This window comes from Hydractinia symbiolongicarpus, chromosome 5 (genome assembly GCF_029227915.1).
Source record: "Hydractinia symbiolongicarpus strain clone_291-10 chromosome 5, HSymV2.1, whole genome shotgun sequence".
NCBI lineage: Eukaryota > Metazoa > Cnidaria > Hydrozoa > Anthoathecata > Hydractiniidae > Hydractinia > Hydractinia symbiolongicarpus.
Window position 1 is genome coordinate 10,301,829 of NC_079879.1, and position 24,932 is coordinate 10,326,760.

A 24,932-nucleotide genomic window follows, 5' to 3' on the forward strand; every position below is an offset into this window, starting at 1 on the left:
TTATTTTTTTAAAAAAACAAACTCTTCTCAATAAAAACTAGGTAAACGCTACAATTTTTTTCATTTTTTGTTTCTTCTTTAATTTTTCGGTGGCATCTTCGAAAAACGTGACGTCTTTCATTTGTAATTGTTGTTGCAGAAATCGTAATCCAGCCAGATTAAATCCCACTTGATCCTAAAACAAAAATAAAAGTGAAATTAACTCTTGCTACTAATATGGTCAAAAAATGTGCCCGCCATGATTGTCTAACAAGAAAAGTTTAAGGCTAAAATGGGCAGTAAAGCAACGTGTTGTGTTTTCAACATGGGACAGCAGAGACAAAAAAGGTGGACCAGATATTGTTTGTCACGTGACCTTCCGAAGCACGATTATTCTGTATTACACAAGTCACCTCCAATATGTACACAGCCAGATTTTTTTCTCTACAGTCAATGTTAACAAACTTATACCTTGTCTAGGTACATGTGTGTTTTGGATGGTTAGCAGAACCTATTGCCAAAAGACAAAAAAATACCCTTGAACTAGAACAAGATCTTACTTTAATGCGACTGTTTTTTTCACACTATTCTTTTGTTTTCAAGACTTCTCCGTTTATGTCAAAAATAAATAAATATAACTTTTAGATTGGATCAGAACGTAAGAAAATTATCAGAAAGATTTTTTTTATAAAAACTAGTGTCAAATAAGTACTTGTATGAGGGCCACACTGTACATTTCAGGTTGGATGGGTTAAAAATATGAACGTTCTTTAGACGCTTTTGTGGCAAGTTAAATATGGACAGTGATCATTCTATCCAACGTGCTATCGTAGGTTGTTGTACGATAAACTAAACTGTACACACCTTCATACTACACTTAGAAACTGAAGTTAGGGTTATCGTCTAATTGAATGGTTGCGGTTAAATACCGGTTATTCGAGACCACATATTTGAAAACGCATTAGTTTTGATAAACTTTAAAAGTAAATCAAAATAGTTAAAAAATGCACAAATACTTATCCGTATTTTAAATTTTTCAAATTTTTGCAAAAAATGAAAAGAAAGGGGATGTTCCCCCAGAACAAACATTGAAAATGTTCGCATTGATAATCCAAACCGTATTCTGTTTTCTCAACGCAAACCACTTCTCTTTCGAAGGGATACTATGTATGGCATAATCAACCTATTTAGCTACAAAGTCCACAAATTATCAGATTTTAGCTTTAAAAACTTTTTTTAATAGTTGTATATTAAATGTAAATCATTAAATGTACGGTGATTGAAAATAGAAAACAAGATGAATTCATTGTGCATCATTAACATACAAAGAATACCTTGAGTTGAAGAACAGATCGGCGAGTATGAAGTTTTAACGACTCTATTGTAGAGACTAATACTTTGTTTGATGTGATCTGATTGTGATGGATTCTAAAATAAAACGTATGTAAAATTATCCACAAAATTCTGAAGGGCATGACATAATCTCACTAAGAGAAAAAAAAGAACACTGAAATCTGACCAATCTTTATGATTTTTTTTTCTGCGAATAAATTTTTTTTTAGTAACACACAAACGTAATTAGCGAATAACCAAGTTTCACTATCATTGTTGCAGTTTCTCTTCAACTTGGAACCGCAGAACTATTTTTAAAGGCAAAGGAATTCTTACTCTAGCCTTTAAAAGAATCTTTACGTCTAAATTTACACTTTCACACTCGAAAAAAGGCACATAAGAGCAGGCGCGAGTTAGACAGACTTACTTTAACAGAAAGGTGAGACATCGTGTACATTTTTCAACTTCCCAAGAGTTCTAACAAAAAGCAAAAACACAATGCAAAGATGCAGTCAGAATAATAAGAGTAATGAAGGAATTCCAGTCAGCAGAAACCAACTTCTACAAGCAAGAGCAACAAACATGTCTATCATGACGGGAAACACACATACCTTCATCCAAACGTCCATCAATGTGAGAAGATCCTCGACATAAGAAAATGGTAACACCAGTAACGATTCCTCTAATTCACTAAAAAAATTTAAAAACACTAATCATGTATTCACTCATTTGAACATCCCTCCAAAGTTGTCCATCCATGTCTGCTTAATTTATTTTCACATCATAAACCAAAAAGGGCCGTCTGATAGATACACGCTTTCATATTTTTCTCTACAAAATCGCTAATATTGTTAATGATGCACGAAACCCTCTAAATACTTTGTTACTAAACGAAGTTACTCAATTTAGTATAAACTTCTGTGGTTACACCTTCACTGAAACAGAAATTTATCTAAGAATGAAAAAGAATTTACCTTGATTTGACTTTCTTTAACACTTCCAAAACATATCGAACAGGCTAGAAAAGCAAAAAATATTTCAGTCATTGTTAAGAATTGACATTAAAAACAACAAATAGACGGATATACTTACACTTATACCACCGTGAGCTTTTAATATAGGATGAAGCTCTGCTTTTTCACCCTGAAACGAATGGTTTAAGAAAATTGCATTTAGTTTCGTTGCAAGTTGTTCTAGCGCGGCGCGTATTTCAACATACCAACACGTAAAAAAAAATTGGAATCTTATATTAGCGGTATGTTCAAAGCTTACCAGGAACTAAGGTCGCAGGCAAAGCAACGTATTCCTAAACGAAATACCTATAACCCAAACAACGAAAAGTCTGATCTACGCAAATGCGTAGTACTAATTTTCGCAAGAAAAATGCAGAAATAATTTTATCCACACGAAATAAAAAATATAAAGCCGTCGCCATAATCATGTTTTATTTTAGCCTAATTATGCTGTGGGGGGTGGGGCTGGACGGGGGAAAGCCATACCTTGCATACTTTTGTTAACACCATTAGAATAGTTAACTCAATGACCCTGAAAGTTTCTGTAGCCAAATCTTTGGAAAAGTTTAAACAGGTGGTATTTAACCCCCAATTTTAAAAGCTCTAGCTCATATGTTTTCGAATTTCTTGACATAGCGATTTTCTCCAATTGACATTCGTACGGCATAAATAGTTCAAACACATTACGATGCTACAAACATCTATTGACGGCCCAGTGCGCTAATGTTTTCCTAAAGTTACGCTAATTTACGCCCTACCAATGTTTAGATCTTTTCCTATTTCTTGAGATTTTGTGAGTTTGGCGCCTAGTTTAACATCTGAAACTAGCTATTTTGATCTAAAAGAGTATCAAGTATCTTATCAATCAAAAACGCACAGGCCACAACTCATTAAAAAGGCGTGTCATTTTTTTATTCCGTACCAAGTTTAGGACTAACATCCTAACAAAAAGGAAGTTAAAGTGGTATAGCATATTTGCCCCCTCTTCCCTGGCACTACACGCGCCCTTTTTACCCCGGGATAAATAGGATTAAAGTCTAAATATGTAGATGTCTTTTTCGCAAAAATATTTGATAACATTTTTACGTCATTCGCAAAAAATAATACCCGAGGAATGTTTTTCTTTTATCCCACGAAATTATTCACCAGCAAAAATTAGTACCATTTTAGTTCTTATGTGTTTTTACGAAACGATAAAAACAACACGTGGATCTGTTCCCTCAATGAATTTCATTTCAAGCTTATTTTCATGTCATTTTGCCTACCAGCCACCATAGATGGCGTTTTAATAACGAGCTAATCAACTACATTGTGAAGCTGTACAGTCAAATGTTTATGTGTGCAAACACACCTCGCCTTTTCGAAATGTAGTGAAAAGAATTTTATCAAAATTATATCATGAAACACATGAAGGATTGTCAAGCAAAGTACAAGTAAAACTTACCATCTCTTTTATTTTGTCTTCTTCTTTTTTATACAATTCAATTGCTTCCATTATTCGTTCAGCCTTGAAAGAAAACAGTAGAAATTTTATGAAAATGGCAACTACACTACACTCTTTGGTATTCTTTTTTATAAGAATACCAAAATTTTAACTAGGCTCGTCATTATTTTTATTTTTATATTGTTCTAAACAACAGACCTATTGTACTTAACCTGAAGTCTCAGCCTGATATTTTTATAAAGCATAAAAAAGCGTGAATATTGACAAAATCATCCAGAAAACAATGTACAGATTTTGATAATTTTACTGCAGATAAGTGGTAAAAATATGCCAAACTATTTCTTGACATGCCGGATTGGGTTTTACTTGCATTCGGATGAAATCAGGTAATATCGGATGAAACATTACTTAAGTTAACCAAGAAGTCTGTATCGGTTCGCAGCGATAATTTTTTACATGTCACCAAAAGTTTAAAACAAAAAATTATATGGTTTGTCAGCAATCCAGAGATTAAAATTTGCAAATTTATCACTTTTTTGTAAAATAAGCAATAAAAAAGGATAAAGTAGATAGAAAAGAAAATTTTATTCGATTTAAATCCCTTGAGAGCAACTTACAGCTTTGACAGTTTCCATTGTCTTTTTCCCAGCATGCGCTGCTTCTCCTTCACTTTCACCAGGTATCTACACAAAAATGATAAATATCTGAACTAGTAGATCAATTTCTGTATGTTGAAGCTAAGCAAATCAATCAAAATTACCATCAGAATAAAACAGAAAAAAGAGAGAATAACAACGAACTGGGCATGTAAGACATGTAAAGTTATTTGTCAGTGCGTATGTCAACAAAAACAAATCTTTACTTACAGGTCTTTCACCTCTTTCAAGCATTGACATTTCATCCGCTTCTTCTCTTTCCTACAATAATCATAGTATGTTTATCATGTGTTATCATTAATAGTTTCCAACAGAATAACTGATACAATATGTAATCACATTACACATAGAGCTTCAACACAAGTGGAGAATGTCTCTGCACATTAGTCTCACTTACGTGTTCTCGTTCTTCTTCTATTACTAACAGTTCTTCTGTACGCTGCCACAAACGTATCGATTTATCGTGGGAGCCTGTTGCCTATAACGAAACAAACCAGCCAGCGTTATACACACTAGTATTTGTATTCTATAAAAAATCTGAAGGCCTACACCAGATGTCCATAAATTCTAAGCGTCCTTTTTACAATAACTGGCTCTAATTCGCCGAGGTTAAAGGAGGTGGAAATGTAACTCTTCCCTTTTATATGTAATTGAGTGAATAATATAAAAAAAACCTATTTTTATGTGATAATACTAATTAAAAATCATATATTACTGGAAAGTCCCTTTAAATAAGGTATATAAATGTTTTTTTTTATTTCTCAATATATATACACAGAGTGCACATGACAAACTACTGAATGCGGGCTGTGTTCACTATTCCTTCTTTTATCGTAATTATTAATTCATTCAGACAGAGATTTTTAACAATCGTCGATTGTAAAAATTAAGGCGCGTCATGGCGCGTGGCCTTGTGGTTATGGAGTTCGCTTCGTAATCACAAGGTCCGTGGTTCGGTCCACAGCGCGGGCATGTTTAGCAAGTGCCTTTACCACAGCTACGGGTCAACCCATGCCATGTGAGGGAAATTGGGTAGGTATTGCCAGTGTATACTTAATGTATACATTCAGAACACAGGACCCACATTAATAACAGTGTTTCCAACACTGAAGTGGCTATATCCTGTATAAATATTCGGAATAATAATAATAATAATAATAATAATAATAATAATAATAATAATAATAATAATAATAATAATAATAATAATAATAATAATTTCCAATCAAAAACACTTTTGTCGCAAACTCTCTAAAAAATGACGTCATACAATAGCAAGAAAAGCGTAAAAACTATTACATTTTTTTCTAGTTTTCGCGTCCTCAAGCTCAACATTGAGTAAATTAACCCATGTTTACACCACTCTTAAATATTTGCATTAACGTGCAGTTGAAGAAGGTGAAATGATAATAAATCAACGATTAAGAGGACAAAGTCAAGTGGGATCTGCCCTTACAGATGGATGGCTTGAACTTGTAATGAAGCCATGAGATCATTTTATAGTACAATTGAATTTTGTTACGCTATGTACAGCATAGTTTGTTACATACCACATACTCTCCACTATTGCTCACTGCCATTGACCAAATCTCTGCATGATGTCCCTAAATAATAAAGTTATAGACAATTTAAAACAATTCTTTCCCTTTCTCTTTGTATCCTGTTGAGAGGTGCATCATAAAATTTGTAAAAGAACCAAATTTACTCATAAAAGAACTATTTATGTATTTTTATTTTTCAAATATACGACATCAATTATCTCATTTCTGCGTTTTAAATTTATTTCAAGCTAAAAATCGTTAAATATAACAAATTTAGGTCAAATCGCCAAAATTTTCTTTTGCAAATAAGGTAAAAAAAGACTTATAATCATCTATATTCCTTCTTAATCGTCAACTGCTGCATTTTAGAATTTCACCAGTAATAGCATCGCATTTTGCTTGAATGAAATCCTCTTTCAGTACACAGGGTTACTGCGAGTTTACCACGAGAATAATTAGATGTAAGGCAATCCGACATTTTTGTTCAAGGGTATAAAATGACGATGAACAAATTTTCAAATAAAAATGGCCTTAGAGCATTTTGTGACTAGAAATATAGAGAAGTGCACTGCTGTATGTAGCACGAGGTGAGCAAGGTTCCTTTCTCCTACGTCAATTTTAGTTGTTTCACACGATATGACAGTATATTGGCTAAAATATTGAAAATTGACAAGGCTCAAAAATTGAATGCCACCTCAGAAAGTAAGATAACAGTATTACAAGTTGCAATAATAATAAAAACTAATGATGCCCACTTTAACATATCAACGAAAACATACCTGCAGTGTCATAATATTTTCAAATTTATCAGCATCCCAATATTTCAGCGTTTTGTCTTTACTTGATGAGAAGAAGTAGTGTGTTTTAGAAACAAACTAAAAGTCAAGACATGAACAGACTTTAAATAACAATTTTTTACTGCCAGGGTACAATATATTGAGATTTTTAACGTCACTTACTTGTATACTTGTAATGCTAAAAAAATAAATTAAAAAAAGTGTAAGCATTTAGAAGGACAGTGTCATAATCTTTAACGATCAAATGAACCATTTTGAATACTTAATTTCCAACCTGTCATCATGAGCAAATATAGACTTGTGACAATCACCAAAATCTAATCCCCAAATTTTGATGTTTTTATCAGCTGATCCAGTTATAAGAAGGGAATTATCCTAAAGCAGCAAAATAAAGAAAACGTATAAAAGAAAAACATATCGGCTTAAGTTAACTTTAAGATAGAGGAGATAAAATGTATAAAACAAACGCCTACCAATGATATATCCATGCAGAGGACTGGAAACTTATGACCATATAATGATAAGAAAAACTATAAACAAAATGGAATATATACACTATTTTTGAAATGTATGATACTGGGCAAAAATAAGTAAGTAAAAAGTATGCCTACTTTGAGTGTATCCGAGAAAAACACCTTGACAGTGCTATCCAACAGTGAAACCGCAAGTAGACGACCATCGGGACTAAAAGAAAACAACATTACATCATTCTTAAACACAATGAAAATTTTAGTTAAATAATGGATAGTTTTTAACCAAATAATGAAATAGTTTACCATTTTTCTTACCTATATTTTACTGCCAAAACTTCTTCAGTCATCTTTAATGTTTGAGCATGACTCATGCTCAGCCTCTTGCTAAATGAAATAATCAATGTTATTTTGTAGATGATGACTTATCATGTCACGTGTGTGTACTATTCTTCACTAAGAATGGTTTACCCTGATAAGACCTTTGATTATGACAGGTGAGTACAATAAGTGTGATGAAATAAAACTTATTTCACTCATCATGAATGGAAGTACAATAAAAGTGAATTATTCTCAGAAAAAATAAACACACAGAATAAATCTTTATCAGCATGCCATCCAGATAAACCAAAGTTGTCATCAAAATATTGCTGCACGTAGTGTAGCAGATACGTTTGTGGCCTGCAGTTATTGCAAAGTTGGACAAATTCCGCTTACTGCAAGGCACAACGTAACTTGGATATAATTTCCAAATATTTTGTTATGATTATTGCCTCTTTTAATCCCTGTTGCTACTAGCATTAATGTTGACCCTGGAAACCAAGGAAAATAAAGTTTTGAACCCTTATTTGAAACTAAGAAGCAAAGGCAACTTGACAGCAAACTAAACGGGTCAAGTCTATTTTCATGCAGGTCCTAAAACTATCAACATTAAAACATTGGACTTTACCTGTGTTTTGAAAAATCACTATCTTCTACTAGTTCGAATTCCCAAAATTTAACATCGTGATCAGCACTACCAGATATAAACCCATTCTAAAGGAATATACAAAGAAAAAACATATGCAAAAAAACAACCTAGATAAGCAAAAAGATTTCATGAAACTATCCCCAAAAACACACCTTGTCAGGTGAGAGTGCTATTGACCATACTGCTTCAGTATGAGCATCAACTGATTCCAACAGATTTCCAGAACTAATATCAAAAAGCTGTAATTTTCCACTCTAAAATATAATACAGAATATATAATTTCTTCCACATACCTTCTATGTCCATATGAAACATCTTACATGCGTTTTATCAAGATTAGATTACTTGAAACCATGATTCTGTAACCATACAAAAGCAGATGTCGTAATTTATTACTAAGTATACCTTGGTTCCCACAATAACATGTCTATCCCCAGGTACAAAAAATGAACATAAACAATAATCTGACTCCAACGTGCGAATACATTTTTGTGAACTCCTGATAAAATAAAAATTAAACAAGTTGTATAGGTTTCTTTCCTAGATTTTTTTTTAAATGGTCAAAGGTATTTCTTAATACCTATTCCAAATTTTCACACATTCTCCAGAACCACTCATTAATAATGTTGCATCTGAATTAAACGCAAGTGTCCTGAAACGAAAACAGGAAGACTTAGTGTACAAACAATCCATAGGACAGCCTTGACATGAAGATTTGTTTTGGAGGCAAAATAAAGATTTTACTTCAACCCAGCGTGGTATTAAATGGAGACATTGTTTCTTGCAAAATAAAACGCATTTTAATGTTGATTTTATTTCGGTCAAAATGACCAAAATGAAATTCCATTTTCCCTCAAAATATTTGTGTAAACATCGAAAAATAAAACTATTGTGCATGTGTAAAAAATTGCAGTGCATGTGTTGTTGGCACAACCCCGATTTGCAAACACTTTTTTATCCGTAAACTGATTACCTAACATCTGTCCTATGTCCCATGCTGGCAATCATAGAGACAAGATTACATTTCATTGGCATTTCTTCTAGTGATACTTTGTAATAGCCAAATGAATTACTTGTATATAACAGCAGTAACTAACAAATAAAAATAATTATAATATAAGAATAGTCAAAAATTCTTATTAATTACTTCAATTTAGTTTAAATACCTGTTAGAACCCCTGTCCCACCATAGAAATTAAATAAAAGTATAATAATATGCACTGAAAATTATCTTTTTCGATTTGAGATCATTACCTTGACATTATTTTTGCCATCAAAATGAATTGCACATGACCTAAAAATAAAAATCCATCTCGAAGTTAATGCAACTTGAAAAGCAAAAACAAATTCGTACTAAAAAATCGTTAAATGACGGACCTTAGTTTTTGTTTTAACTGGAAAGTTTGTATTTTCTTTATTTCATCACCAACCTCTTGCTCCACATCAAGGGCTATCTAAAGCGAAATGGTTTTGCTTCTTGATATACATTCTTAGGGTGTAGCTTTTCACTCACATGTAATGAATTTTAAAATATTGCATTGACTGGTGTTTGTTATTAGACAAATCAACACTACATAAAAATAACAAGCACTGATGATTTGATGAAAACCAACCGATGTCTATGATTTAATTTTTATCTTAATAATTGAATCAAAAAATACTTTTTCAAAAGTTACTAACTTGAAGGGAAAAAATTAGCATGGCATAGAATTTTCAATTCGAAAACTCACCTCGTTGCATTGTTCTACTTCCGGCTTCTTTCTAAATCAAAAAAATATGAGGTTGAAGAAACTATAATTAGATTATAACAATATTTGAAGTTAAAAAAATTAAAAAGAGGTTACTTCTGCTTCTTTATTAACTTTTTCCTTCTTTTATGTATAGCATGTTTTATTTCTTCATCACTATGAATTTGATATAATTCCAGTGTTGTATCTGTTCCCTAACGCAAAACACAAAGAACTAGCAAAGTCAAACCCTGTTAACAATAATGCTGATAAAATAACCGCCTTTAAGAATAACAACAATAAATTCTACCACCTTAAAATGACACACTAATGCTATTGGATATAGCATCCACCTGCCTACAATGACTACTGCTTATATGTACTTAAAGTGGCTGTTATGGCAATGTTTAAAAGTAATGACCAGGTTTAAAAGTAAATGGCCACTCGATACTGACTTGTAGCCTTCACCAACTGTTAGCCTTGTCGTAAAGCGTTTGTTTTAAGTGTGAAAAGTCTTGGGTTCAAGCACCAGTTGAGTCATGCCAGAAACTCTAAAGTGTAAATCTTTCCCTTCTGCTTAGAGTTCAGCAAGGGAATAGGATTGATGTTTTATGTGGTTGTCTAATTGAGCAATTGCAGTGCCTGCAAATGGAAGCTTCAAATACACTAGGACCCCCTTTTGCAGTACCCTTGTTGATAGTACTACCAATAGAAACAGGGAGGCTGTCCTATAGGTAAATAACTTCAATAATATTAATAATGCATACATACATGACAGGCAATATATTTCCCAGTATAATCTACAGATAGTGTCATCACACGCCCTTTTCCTTGCCGCATGATCGATCCAATTAACTCACATCTTAAAGGGCCCTTGAAAAAAGTTATACATTTGTAATACTAATAAATCCTGTCATCAAATACTAAAAAAAATTCTGAGAAGCATACTTCTTCATTATCTTTACCGTCCTCAATTTTGTACACTCGCAACTCTGAATCTCCAGACCCAGTAAGAAGTCTAGTTTCGTTATTGACTAAACATGTCTGCCATATCTAAAATTGATCACAAGAGTGGACAGTGAAAAACAACTTCTCTTTTATTAATGCCTACATTTTGGATAAAACAAGAAACATGTATAACTTCTTTTAAAATGTTGTTTGTTCATGCTTCTTCTTCCAAAGATAATGAGAAACTTTAGCTTTTGAAACAAATTATACACAAGCTTTAAATTAATTAAAAGCATTATACTTTTTGCACGCCAATAGCCCTTTTTTAACACGTTTTAACAGGTTAAAGAAAAAATCTTCAAAATAATTGTTCTTTTGAAATAATTTTCTTTTAAATGGTGTAGAATCTATTTGATAACATTAACTATTTTGTTAAACATGATACAAGAAACGGTTGTTGAGCCGTTGATAATCTAATGCTGAAAATGAATTTTGGCAAGATATGGTGATGAATACATCAAAATGGATTTCAATGGAAATCTAAATAAGAGAGAACTGACCATGTGCTTTTGCTAAAAAGAACATTCTCCTGAGTGTGAGTGTTCAGAGGTCTACATATTTTTGGAAATCCCTTATAGCAAAGAGTTTATTCACCTTTTCGCGATCTGGAAATATTTCAAATATACTAAGAGCATGTCAAAATATCCTTAAAATTATGATAAAAAAATCAGACAAAAAAAACAGTTTTACAGTGATGGTTTTTAAATAAAAATTAAACAGAAAAAGACGTTAAGCTGTACCTACAAAAAAAAAAAGATTTATATTTTTATGAGCAGGGTATTATTAGAGAAAAACGACAAGTTATATGTAATAAGCAACGCAATGCTATTATTTAATAATATTAAAAATAAAACTTCTTGTTTGTCTTGGTATATTTTTACTTAGCCATTACACAAACTTACAGTAAAGAACATAAAAATATGCTAAAAGTTTTTCACATTGCTAACTTGCTGGATTTAGTTTTCTAAATTCTGATACGGTAAAAACCTGATGGTAATTCATAGAAAGTTAGCGGGTTTAAAAGTGAATGTGAATAATCATAATGCCAAAATCATAAAGTTTTTATAACACACTGCATGATTTGTAATAATATATACTAAATTAAATTAATAATTATGTTCTGTAGCCTTTAAATTACAAACCAAATTAAACTTAAATGTTTTTTTTTACGCTACCTCACTTTTATGACCAACCAACGTTAGAAAACAATGCTGAGTATCTAAATCCCAGAATTTCACAAGCATATCTTTTGAACTAAAAATATAACAGATCTCACCCATAAGAGAAATGATAAGCTAAATGGTTGCTAGCAAAACTTATTTATTCTGCATCATTGACTTACCTCGTGATCAAAACATTTTTTTGAGTCATAAAATGACAACTTGTCACCATTCCCTTGTGGCCTTTCAACCTGTGTAATAAGGTACAAATAATGCAATATATACCATCAGAATACTTTAAAATTGCATTTTTATTAAAAAAAAATCTATTTTAAACTTTTTTATTGAAAAAAATTCTCTTGTTTGTTTATGTTCCTTCTGAAATGTTTTCAATTTTCCCCTATATATATGAGGAATGGTCCTTAAGGACTAAAATATGCTGATAACAGCAGCAAAAATCTGAAAATCATAAGCCACATTTGTAGTACACAGTGTTTCACAATGTTGTCTATGGTATGGGCTGTAGCTGAAACTTGTTAAAGCAACATCTTAATTCTTTGCGGTTAAAGCTAAGGAATCATGACTTGAAATTGAAGACAATGCAAAGAAATGTCATGAGTAGAGCAAGTGAAAAAAGAGGAAGTTTGAATTCACCAGTTGTATTTCTATATATATAATTATATATGTAGCAAATTTTATGTGTACGTTTCTTGCACATTGCAATCAAAGCACCCTGTACATAGATTCCATAAATTTGAGCCGTTGGCTCACTCTTTACACCACGTAACAAAGAAACCGTTGTTTGCTATTTCCCGTAACTGATACTAAGATTTGGTTGTGATATATTGGAATTAATTATCTTAAAGTTTATGTTAGTAAAACAAGAAATAAGTTTAAACTTATATTTTTACATATATAGATAAAAAGTCAGAAATTCCATGATTAATACACTAAAAGTTTGTTTCAAAGAAATAAAATTATTAATATAATTGTGGTGAACAAAACATTTTACAGAACAAATTTATAATCTTTGCTGGCGTGAATAAAAAGAAGAATAAGTTTCTGTGGAATTTGTGTTGTTAATGGTTTTTGCATTATGCTAGGTGCGAAAGGTTTATTATTGGTCTTTGTGTTACCCATTACCCATAACCATATTTGATAAATAAAAAATATGACATAAAACAAGATAAGACAACTGGTAACTAATAGTGTGTTGCGAGTACAATATATGTTGTTTCAAATATGTTGTTACAAAGAAAGCAATACAGTGTTAACTGTAAAGAACAAATTAATGTTAATAGTAATGAATACAAAAAATATAAAAATTCCAAAGTATACATTGTGATTATCAGAAGTAAATAAGTTCCATTTAGGTGCATCTAAACCTTTTAGTTTTAAATTTCTGCAAAATTACAGCCATATTGAAGTTGTAGAAGTATTTCCAAAACGCCATTAGAAGGTGTTAATACGAAATCTTGAATCGATAATGTTAGTTACTTTTCTTAGATGCTTTTTTATTTCTTAAACATGCCGAAACAATTGAGGAAACAATTTAAACCAAAAAAAAAAATAATCTGTGTATACATTGATTAATTGATTAAATCAAATACTAATTAATGCAAAATGACAAAACATGTTTAAGTGGGTAAAACTAATGTAAATTAAATCGAAATGCAAATTAGTGGAGGTTTTGGATACTGTACTGGTAAGTTAAATTGTTACTTATTACTGTGCATAAAAACCGGAAATTGATAAAACCTCAGCAAAGCTATATTTTGAGTAGGATAAAGCCAATCAAAAATACGTTACCTGTATAAACCCCTCTCACCAACAATATCCCAAACAATTATTTCAGTATCCTGTATTAAAAAAAAGAGATGCAATATGTTGTTAACGTAGTCTTTCTCTAACTCATTAAAATCAGACAATTTTTTAAGGTACAAAAATTAATTACAGAGGATCCAGAAACAAGTCTTGTTCCATTGTGATCAAATGATAAACAAGTTGCAGCAGATTTATGACCACTAAAATGGAACATGCAAGTGTTAGACAAAAGCAAAAACAAAATAACAACAAAACACAGACATTAAATGGAGATTTAATAATGCACAGCCCTCTGAATTAGTGAAAATGTTAGGGGTCAGCTTCAACAGTAAAACAGAAATCACTCATTTCGAACTTTCGTCGGACAAAACGCCTGATAGATCTCTGTCTTGGTCAGACACCCCCCACTTTCAGATCTCAGAATTATTAAATAGTCCTGGTTCTTTTACTCCAAGAGCAAGCCTATTCATAGCCAACCTGATCATCCTAGCTAATTCACAGACTCCTGACTTAGTTAAAAGAACTACGTAGACACAAATCTCTTTTGCCTGGCCCCGTCGTCCTTGGTCCAGGTCTTACACAACAAAACCAGCCATGCAGTTCTTAACTAATGCGGAGATGAACGCCGACTGAGCACAGAAGTTCGCAAAACTGCACTTACAGTCGGAGCAAACATTTTATCATGGATTTAATCGTAGATAATTTCTTCATTTGACAAAACTATTGGAAACCATACCAGGTTTGAATTTAATGGATTTTTTTCCTCATGTCACAAGCTTATTCAAACAATTTTAAAAACGAAACCCACATGTATAAATTTTTTTAATTGTAGCTGAGCTTTCTGAATGAATTTTGAAGTTTTGTTTAAGCCATGTGGATAAGGTTTTTTTTTTAATTTGAAAACGAAGCATATTCTTGCCTATTTGCTTGTGATGACCTGAAAAATAACTACAAAATTTATGAAAAGGACAGTATAGTCATGCATACTATTTTGGACATGTAGAAAAGGAAGTTAAGATTGAGAGAGTGGCTATACGTAGACGCTCGATCATTGTGTTCGGGGTTCACAATTCAAAACGTCCCTACTTTTCCACTGCAAAATGAATGGGCAACATCGCATGCGTAACATCCTCTGAATGGTGTTTTACATTGCACGGGTTACTTGATTCAAATATTTCTGAAAATGACTGATGCTTGGTATGATCTAACCAAGACTTTTTTTGACGAATAAATAAGTAGCTAGCAAGATTAGTAAGTTGGAAAGAGTGCTTTGAGCAGTCTATAAACCACTGCGGCAAAATTTTACCGTCGTGGAGACAAGACAGCATTCACAACGGGAAAAGCTGAATGCCGCCGTGGATTCAGAGGACTGTAACACAACAACAAACATAAGCCGCCTCTTTAAAGTTCTCCCTTCTCGTTACAGCTTTATTTAAACATATAGGGCCTATACAATCTTACCCAGAATATTTAATTGCAAACCAAGTTGCCGATCCTGGGTTATTGGGTCATTTTGGCAAAAATTTTGTGTTAAGCAATTCATTTAATAATCTATACATTGATAAAAACTACTGATGACGAAAAATGTAAAAATTTGCTACTACTCAAATATGACCAAAATTTGTGCAGGATAATTAAATCTGAAATTCTATGTGAATATCTTGAGAATGGAAATACAAAAACTTTTTAACCAACTTCTATAATATAACTCCAACATCCTCTCATACCTCAGGTTTCCTAATGCTGCAAATAAAAAATTGAAAAGTGACAGGTGGAGCAGAAAACAAGCTTAATAGTGAAAAATAGCTTGAAGAGCTCTCATTGATCTTCCAAAAATTTCCAGGAATTTCCATTTAAGAAGAAATTCTATTGTTAATATACCCTTTCTACATTTTATGTTGGCCCCATTTGACTTATTATCACTGCATAACATGGAAATGTGAAATATTATTTTTTGAAATAAAAGTAGCGTTAACATAAAAAATGACAAAAATAAAGCACATGCAGCACTTTGTGAATGAGGATAAACAACTGTGGCCTAATAAAAGTTTACCTGAAAGATATTTCATTTGTAAAATTTTTTAAATCCCATAGCTTAACTGAACCATCGTTAAACCTAAAATACACAAGAGTATAAAAAATGTATTAGCATCTTGTTTTACACATTTTCTGTGATGAACAGGATATACAAAAATATACAAAAGAGAAATATACCCTGCAGCTATTACATTGGTAGACTTTGCTATTGATGTTATTTCACTGTTCTTTCCTTTTAGTGTGCAGACCTATAAAGAAAGAAAAACTTAAATACACATCAGTAGGAGGACATACAGCACTGACAGAAAGTTTGCAATCTTATAGAAGCCTAACCTTTTCGGCTTTCCTAACATCCCAGACTACAACATTTTCTAGTGCTCCAGTTACACCATATATAGATGACAATTTTGTAGATGCAACAGAGGATTTATTTGGAAACTGGTCTAGTAACAACAGGTTACATCTTGTACTGCCGATAACTCCAAATGTTGAGAGTTCTTCATATCGCTTATATGTTTTTGCCAGCGGCATAGTTATATACCTGATTTTAAAACAAACAAAAAATATCCAAGAAAGACAACAAACCATAAGTAAAAATGTAAATTCTGATTTATTCTAAACTATCCAAACTATCCTTAATAAGGCTATTGATAATTGAAATTTTGATCATCACCATTTTTAAACCTTTTACAGAAATCTGATGTGAGTCCAAGGGTCCAATTTGCAATGAAGACTTAATAATATTATGATCTATAAATTATATATATAAGTCTTACAGGGTTTTGTTAGGGTTTATTCTAAGTAAACAGTTTATTATTATATGTAAATTTTCTTGGAAAAACAATAGGATGATTATAATTATCATGGATTGTCTGTAACAATGATGTGTGGAAGATTCTTTTCTGATGTTTTTTTTTATTTTTAGCAATCATGGTGTGCATAATGAAATGAGTGGCAGTATTGTTGAAGACTATGCCATGGAAGACATAGTTGCATGTCCCTCATTAATTGTATTTTTTATGATGTTTCAAATAGCCACTCATTGTTTGAAAGTAGCAAAGAAAGAAAGAATACCATGATCCAAATTTAATACTGGCATTTTTTAATATTTTCAACACAATTATTAATTAAGTCCTGGGCACTAAGCTGTGAAACATGTGTCAACAATAACTAGAAACAATGTCTGCCTCACCACTCAAATACCTAAAGCCAATCAATTCAATACATGAATTCTGTTATACATTTCCAGTGGTAAGCTTTTACTGGTCTGGCATCTGCGTGGCAGGAAAAAAGATGGGGCGCTGGCTGAAGCAAATTTATTTTCAGACATCAATCTACACTCAAGACTAGCATAAAATCTGAAACAATCTTTCCATGACAAGAAATTAACAGGAAAAGACCTCTCTTTACCATATCCTAGCATCTTTTTTCTTCCCACGCAAATACCAGAGCCAAAGAGCTTACTACTAAAAAGTAAACAATTACTGTCACACTGGAATCCATCTATATGCATGCCCTATATTACTTCAAAGTAGTAGTAATTTCAGGTCTTCAAGTGTTCCGCATCACGCGGGACAATCGGACATTTTGTTTCTCTGTCTTGTATCCTGCTTGCATAACAGAAATCCAAAGAATATCCCGGTATTTTCGGTATTTTAATTTGTCTTAAAATAATTTTTTTAATTGAAATATTGGCTGGAACATTGAATGCTTTAATTATTTTGGATAATAAATGACAAGCACAGGGAAATTGTGATTAAATTTAAAAATTATGATTGTTCCTCACTGCCAGACTTGTTAAATATCCCGACTTTTATCGTAAGCACTTTTCATATTATTTTGTTGAGTTTTATCATGAATAGCTTTTGTGTTTTTTCTACGCTGTTGATATTTACCTTATTCCATGAAATTAACAAGTCATGAAATCAATGTAGTTTTTCAAAATTAATTTAATTAAAATTAATTTAATGACCATTAATTAAATGTAGTAACACTACATTTAAAGACTGGTAATTTCATGGCTCTTTAATTAAAATACTGTTAATAATAGATAAAACCCTAAAAACCTAAAAATACAAATTTTTTTTACAAATTTTCTACTATTTCCTCCTCATCGGACAATAGCCCAACGTTGTTTTCTTTTTCAGTGATCTTTTTTAAAATAACTTTTATGTAATCATCATACTCTGATCCGAGTGGAAAATTAACTGAGCACTTTTTTCTTCAAATTTTTAATTTTTTACCACTGTCTTTCCAAAAATTTATTTCCATTTCCAAATTGCCTTGTAATGGAGAATACCGCTTAAGAAGCCTGGATTTGACTGTTACCATAATTTTTACTTTGTGTGATATTGCATATTCTCAAATTCGCGTTAATTAAATGCATTTTTGAAAACAACCTTGCTCAACTGAGTTAATTAAATGCCTTTTTTAAAATAATTTCATTTAAATGCAATAACTTCATGACTGTTAATTTAATTCGCGTTAATTTCTTGACTCGTTAATTGCGGACAAATAAGCCGGATCCGACATGTACTATCATTCAATAATGCTGATGGATCCTTCAACTACGTGAAATTTGAAAAACACGTGTGACCTTGTAGTTGGAAAGTGGCCTTGTGGAGTTTGCAGGAAAGGGGTTGGTAGTAACTCAATTTTTTGTCAGACTTGCAAGCATTGGGTACATAAGAAGTGCAGTAGTATTAGTGGAAGGTTAAGAGCTGGCATACAGTTTGTATGCAAGCGTTGCAAAGGTGAGATTATAGAGAATGAAGTATTTCCAGCTTTAATGATGTACAACAGTGGCTCGTTAGAGATAGTTAAGAACTTCTGTTACTTAGGTGATATGTTGGGCAGTGAAGGGGGTGTTGGAAGAAGTGTTACTTGCAGGATAGGTTCTGCTTGGAAAAAGTTTAGAGAGTTACTTCCTTTATTGACTAGCAGAGTCCTGTCAATTGAGGTAAAAGGTAGGTTGTATGAGGCCTGTGTAAGAAGTGTTATGTTGTACGGTAGTGAGACATGGGCAGTGAAGCAGGAAGATCTTGACCATTTAGAAAGGAATGATATGAGAATGGTTAGGTGGATGTGTAATGCCAGTCTGAGAGACAGAAAGAGTTCAGATGAGCTAAGAAGCAGGCTAAGTCTCCGTAGAATTAAAGATGTTATCCAGATAAGAAGATTGAATTGGCTGGGGCACTTGGAAAGAATGGAGGAGGATAATTGGGTAAGAAAGTGTAGAGACTTGATAGTTCCTGGGGCAAAGCCCAGAGGCAGACCGAGAAAGACTTGGCAGGAGGTTATAAGGACAGACTTGATAGAGAGGAAGTTGAGTTTAGATCTAACACAGTCTAGATCAGATTGGAAGAGGGTCATTAATATACACCGTCCAACCTATGCTAGCATGGAAAACGGACGTTAAGCCAAGAATGATGATGATGATGATGACGTTTGCTTTCTGATGACCAGCAAAAATATTTTAAAAATTAAAATATTTATTTGAAAACATTCTCGAATCATTGGACCCTCAGTAAAGGTATATATAACATGACCATAATTATAATCAATTAACTGAGATAACAATATATATAAAAAATGACCACCATCGCGCTTGACTTGAAAATTACAAAAAGGTGTAGCCGGCTGAACTTACCGCCAAATTTTTGTCATATAAAATGATTAAGTGGTAGTATCAAACCCCCTGAATCGAATTCATTCATTAAAATGGTAGACAGAGCTGTGGTAAGTTGTTGTAGGCTTCGAAAGCAGTTTCACAGAGTTATCGGATTCACAGAGTTGGCGGATCATACGCTATAGCTTTCAGTCCTTACCAAAATTATAATTTATTTAATATCCTCATGATAAGATGTCATTTAGCCAATCTAAGGGGGTCAATTTTAAAAAAAAATTCTGGATCCCTGGCCCAAATCATGGTGTGGCCCGCGGTATCACTAAACTCAGTGTGCAGTATATCAAGTTTTGTCCCACATCAAAAATCTTTGGACTTGACATACAGGTTTGTGATTTATATGTGGCTAGCCTCACTATCAATTAATTGTTTCCATGAGGGACTAGAAATTGTAAAGAGAGCAAAATAATCAAGTCTGCGAACCTACTTTGAGGAAAATTTTTCTTGAACTTTGGATGCCAGAAAAGGACAAATCATAAAAAGCACATAGCTAACATAAAAGCACAAAAAGGTGTTAAAAAGGGTAGCTGAGAAGTCCAAAAAAATAACTAAACTAAACAATTTTCTAAAAAAAATAGAACAATAGAGTGATTAAAAGTACAAAACAAGAAATATAAAACAACACAACAGAGTTAAACTGTTGTTACTGTTTTTGATAACCAAAATAAATGTGCCTTCCATATCCCATGTGTTTTAGTGACTACCATCATGTTTACTAGTTGTGTAAAATATTGACCATTGTGTGGAACATATTTTCTTAACCTAAATAAATATTACTAAATTCTTAAAGGTTTTTGGCAATCTAGAGTGTTAGTAATCAAATTATTAAAACGTGTAGTTATTAACGAGAATGAGTAGGGGTATCCCTATGACCATTTGTTGGGTCCTGATTATTAATATCCAGCGCAATAAAAATGGTGGCGGTCAATTAAACATTGAGTAAAATTAGGTTTTATATTATTTTAATTTATGCGAATGAATTATTTCCTGCATAATCGCACCCGAACGTCTTCTGCATCAGGATTGTTGTTTTAATTTTTAACAAGAAGCCCTGGGGGCTCTAAGAATTTCCGCGCGCTACAAAAATATTTGATGAAAACCTACCTGCTAATTCGTTGTGTTATTGTGCCAAACATTCGAAGGGGTTTGCTGCATGAACCTCTAAGAATAAGCACACCAGTGACATTATATCTTACAACAAACGCAAACAAAACGAAACGTGCCATTAAACTCACATTTTAAAAGAAATTGCTAACAAAAATACAGCCTATCATTCATGGTTGAAAGTCTTGCGATTGAAACGTTTATGGTCTTAAACGGCATTAGTTGACAAAAAATCAAAATTTTGATGTGACCATCATTTTCAGCATATTTTTTTATTAACTGTGTCAATTTTTGTCGAAAATAAAGCAGTTTTAATTTTTAGATAAATTTTGGCCTGAAATGACATTTAGGTGACAAAAAATCAAACTTTTGTACCATCATCATTTTCAGCATACTTTATTTGTTAACCGTGTCAGATTTAGCCGAAAATGAAGTGGTTTTAATTTTTGGACCAATTTTGGCCTAAAATGGCATTTAGGTAAAAAAAAAACAAAATTTTGATGTCACCATTATGTTCAGCATACTTTTTTTGTTAACTTTGCCAATTTTTGTTGAAAAAGAAGTAGTTTTAATTTTTGGACCAATTTTAGCCTAAAATGACATTTAAGGTGGCAAAAAACCAAAATTTTGATGTCACCATCATGTTCAGCATACTTTATTTGTTAACTGTGCCAAATTTTGTTGAAAATAAAGTAGTTCTAATTTTTGGACCAATTTTGGCCTAAAATGACATTTAGGTGACAAAAATCAAAATTATTATGTCACCATTATGTTCAGCATACTTTTTTTGTTAACTCTGCCAAATTGTTTTGAAAACAAATACCAATTTTGGCCTGAAACGTCAATACAAGACTTCCCAGTAGTTAAGGAGCTTGGGTACGAAGTTTACATCTGTGACGGAGCAACGTGAAATCCCAGGGTCGATTTTTTCTCAAAAAATGCTCCGAAAGAAAAAAACGACGATTTTAAAGAATTTCCTACGCCTTTGGGCGCGGAAATTCAATAATTTAAATCGCACAGATTTCTTAGACTGCCGTTTCCCAAATCTGGTGACCACGGATCGAATCCCGCTCACTGCCAGACAGTATGTTAGTGGTGCGCAAAGTAGTTCTTCTTTATTACTTTTGCTTTATCATGTCTTTTTGGCGTGAAATGAATTTCACAAAAAAGTTGAAAAATAGTGTAAGAGACGGGACAACCTCGTCCTCAGGGCATTTTGTATTTTTTGTGATATCGGGACGGCGATACCATGTTCGTCTCGCCATGCGTCCTGACATAAAAACAAGAGAAACAGGCGCTGGAAACCACCAGTTTTCTACATCGGTTCTCGGTGACAAGACTCACATGAAGTCTTCTTCGAGTTGCCCGAACTTTCTCTACACTTACACGAAACTATAGAAAACGACACGCGATTTATATAGTTGATTTAGATTAGTCAGCGTTTTATTTAGTATATTGATGTTATTCACGATTATTTTTTTAATTTTGTTTTAAACTATCTTATCTTAATTTATCTTATCTTAGGGTGAGAACGCAAGGACGAACATAGTAAGAACAAATACACGCTCTTCTTTATACTGTATGTTTATTTTCTTGTCAGCTCACCTGTCTTTAACACTTCGTTAATTTACTTTGACACGCTTTTTAACCATTACAATAAGTAAAATGACCCCAAGAGTATGGTATTTAGGCATATTAGGGGAAATTCCGGCTGTAGCTATGTTAAGAATTTTTTTAAAAAAGTTTAAGAATACTAAGGGTGAAACGATAAAAACACTATTCTTATATAAAAAAAGCGTGTAAACATAACTTCACCAAAACTTATTTTTGTCTTCCTTCTCATCCGATGTCCTCAAAATTTTTAAGAAAAATAGAAACAAAACTTAGAAAAATCAGGAAAACAGCTTTGTCCTTTTTTACCCTATTCGGTCCGGGAGGGGGGCGGATTCCGCCCCCCCCCCCCCCCCCTGACGGTTTTTTTTAATAACTCCTGATTGCTTTCTTATATGGCTATGATACTTACTGAGTTTCAACATTTATCTATTAGACACCTGCATGCTAAATTTTTAGGTCCCATACCTTTCCTAGGCTTTGATATTGGCCATTACTCGAAACTACCCCTAAAATCTCTATGAAATCCTTATAATGGGGAAAATATAATAACTCCTGTTATGATTATCCTTAGAACTTGAAACTTGCAACACAACTTTGTTTCATCAAGAAGAATCATTTCGATTAATTTTGACACGTGACTAATCCGATTTCCCGATTTTTTCGGATTTTACCCGAAAATCGAAAAAAAACGGATTTTCGGGCAATTTTTGGCAATTTTTTATTCGATGCATGTAAAAACCGGAAGATATGTTTAATAACTTTTATTTAGCTTTCAGAAACTTCAAACAGAATGTAAAAATTCGCTCTAGAACAAAAGTAATTATATTTTAAGCAGATAGTGGCATTTTTAACAATTTTCAAGCTTCCGATGACGTCACAGAAAATGTGCTGACGCAAGCAAAAATTTATTGCCGCCATTTTGTTCCTTTTATGACGTACTATAAGTGTGCTAAGTTTGATTCAATTTGAACAATCCTATGGAAAGTTATTGAGGGGGGCGGAATCCGCCCCCCCCCCCGGTCATAGTATGTTCGAAAAACCCCGGACCGAATAGGGTTAATTAAATTGATGCTTCGTAGTAATGACTCAGGGGACCCTGTTTTGGCTCCAATCATTTTTGTCCCTAGAGCTCTTTGAGATAAAACCTTAAAGTTTATCTCTAAAGGCCGAGATACATTTGAAATTTTTATTTTGAAATTGTCTGTTTTTGTTTCACAAATATTTAGAAATTCGTTTTCAATTGTTTCTAATTTAATATAAAGTCTTTCTGCATTATTTTAAACATGGATCGAAAGAAAGAGGTTGTGTTCATGTCAATGATCACTGCTTTTTTCTCCAAAGAAGAGTGGAATGAACAACATTGCAAAAAACGCAAACGAAACATATGGATGAAGTCATGGCTACAAAGAAGAGATCAGTCCGGTGCATATCATACAATTTTAAGCGAATTGAGAATGGAAGACGCATATGAGTATAGAAAATATCTTCGTATGTACGAGGACTTATTCAGGGTATGTGACTATGGTATGATTAGATAAAAACAAACTTTGTTAATAGTTTAAATGTGTTGCTTGTCTCGCTTCAATGTAACCTCGTCCCCAGGACTATTTTGCTTCTCAACGGCGCTGCGCTAAAGGAGCTGGGTTCGAGCTTGGCTTCAATGCTCATTTAGGAAGTGCTTGAAAGATTATGCCCTGCAATAACCAAGAAAATGACATTGTTTCGCAAGCCAATTAGTTCAGAGGAAAAACTGGCTGTTACTTTGAGATATCTTGCTACTGGGGAATCGTTTGACAGTCTAATGTATCAATATAGAATACACAAAAGTATAATATCGCAATTTATTGTACCTGTAGCAGAGGCGATATATGATGCCCTTGCGCAAGAAAGTTCCTGAAACCGCTTAGGAATGGCAGCTACTGATAGAGAAAGCGGAAGAACGGTGGCAATATTCGAATTATTTTGGAGCCGTAGACGGCAAGCACGTTGGTATTGTCCATCCTAAAAATAGTGGGTCTGAATTCTACAACTACAAAGGTTTTTTCAGTATCTTTTTGTTGGCTTTTGTTGATTTTGACTAGAAGTTTTTAATGGTGGACGTAGGGTGCCAAGGAAGAATCTCTGATGGGGGCGTTTATCACAATTCAGTTATAAGTTATCAAATAGCAAGCAATGGAGATGGCTTACCACCTGATAAACCCTTGTCAACTTCAAACAATCCTTTTTGGCTTTCAGAGATGCCCCTACCTAGTGTATAAGTGCATTCCGTTGCAGACGATGCTTTTTCATTGAACACGCGTTGCATTAAACCATTCAGTAAAAAATCATTGTCTGAAGAAAAACGGATTTTCAAGAAAATTGCGTTTGCCATATGGATAAACAGATTCCGCCTGTTTTCCAGCCGTACTAATTTGACTCCAGAAAAAGCCAGAGTTATGGTTATAGTATCACTCGCACTACACAATTTTTTGAGAACAGAATCAAGCGAAACATTTACAACACAAGGTTTTTTAGACGCATTCACGAAAAACGGAGATATCATACCTGGCAAATGGCGTCAGATACGACGTT

The 24,932-nt window shown here is 33.0% G+C and overlaps 1 protein-coding gene across 1 annotated transcript; it reads right to left on the reverse strand.

Moving 5' to 3' along the window:
• LOC130644697 (WD repeat-containing protein 3-like) lies at positions 1 to 16,520 on the reverse strand. Its single transcript, XM_057450403.1, has 35 exons — positions 16,292 to 16,520; positions 16,136 to 16,206; positions 15,975 to 16,037; positions 14,052 to 14,121; positions 13,907 to 13,956; positions 12,280 to 12,348; positions 12,113 to 12,191; positions 10,878 to 10,982; positions 10,701 to 10,802; positions 10,047 to 10,144; positions 9,933 to 9,963; positions 9,580 to 9,656; positions 9,457 to 9,496; positions 9,176 to 9,294; positions 8,783 to 8,854; positions 8,608 to 8,701; positions 8,355 to 8,456; positions 8,182 to 8,267; positions 7,551 to 7,619; positions 7,374 to 7,446; positions 7,236 to 7,292; positions 7,037 to 7,137; positions 6,925 to 6,940; positions 6,745 to 6,840; positions 5,975 to 6,028; positions 4,822 to 4,902; positions 4,635 to 4,685; positions 4,386 to 4,451; positions 3,769 to 3,831; positions 2,404 to 2,454; positions 2,286 to 2,329; positions 1,923 to 2,001; positions 1,739 to 1,788; positions 1,314 to 1,407; positions 1 to 175 (listed from the first exon to the last, which is right to left on the reverse strand). The coding sequence occupies exons 1-35, from the start codon at positions 16,487 to 16,489 to the stop codon at positions 38 to 40; spliced, it is 2,709 nt and encodes a 902-aa protein (XP_057306386.1). The 5' UTR covers positions 16,490 to 16,520; the 3' UTR covers positions 1 to 37.
• Between the last annotated feature and the right edge of the window lie 8,412 nt (positions 16,521 to 24,932).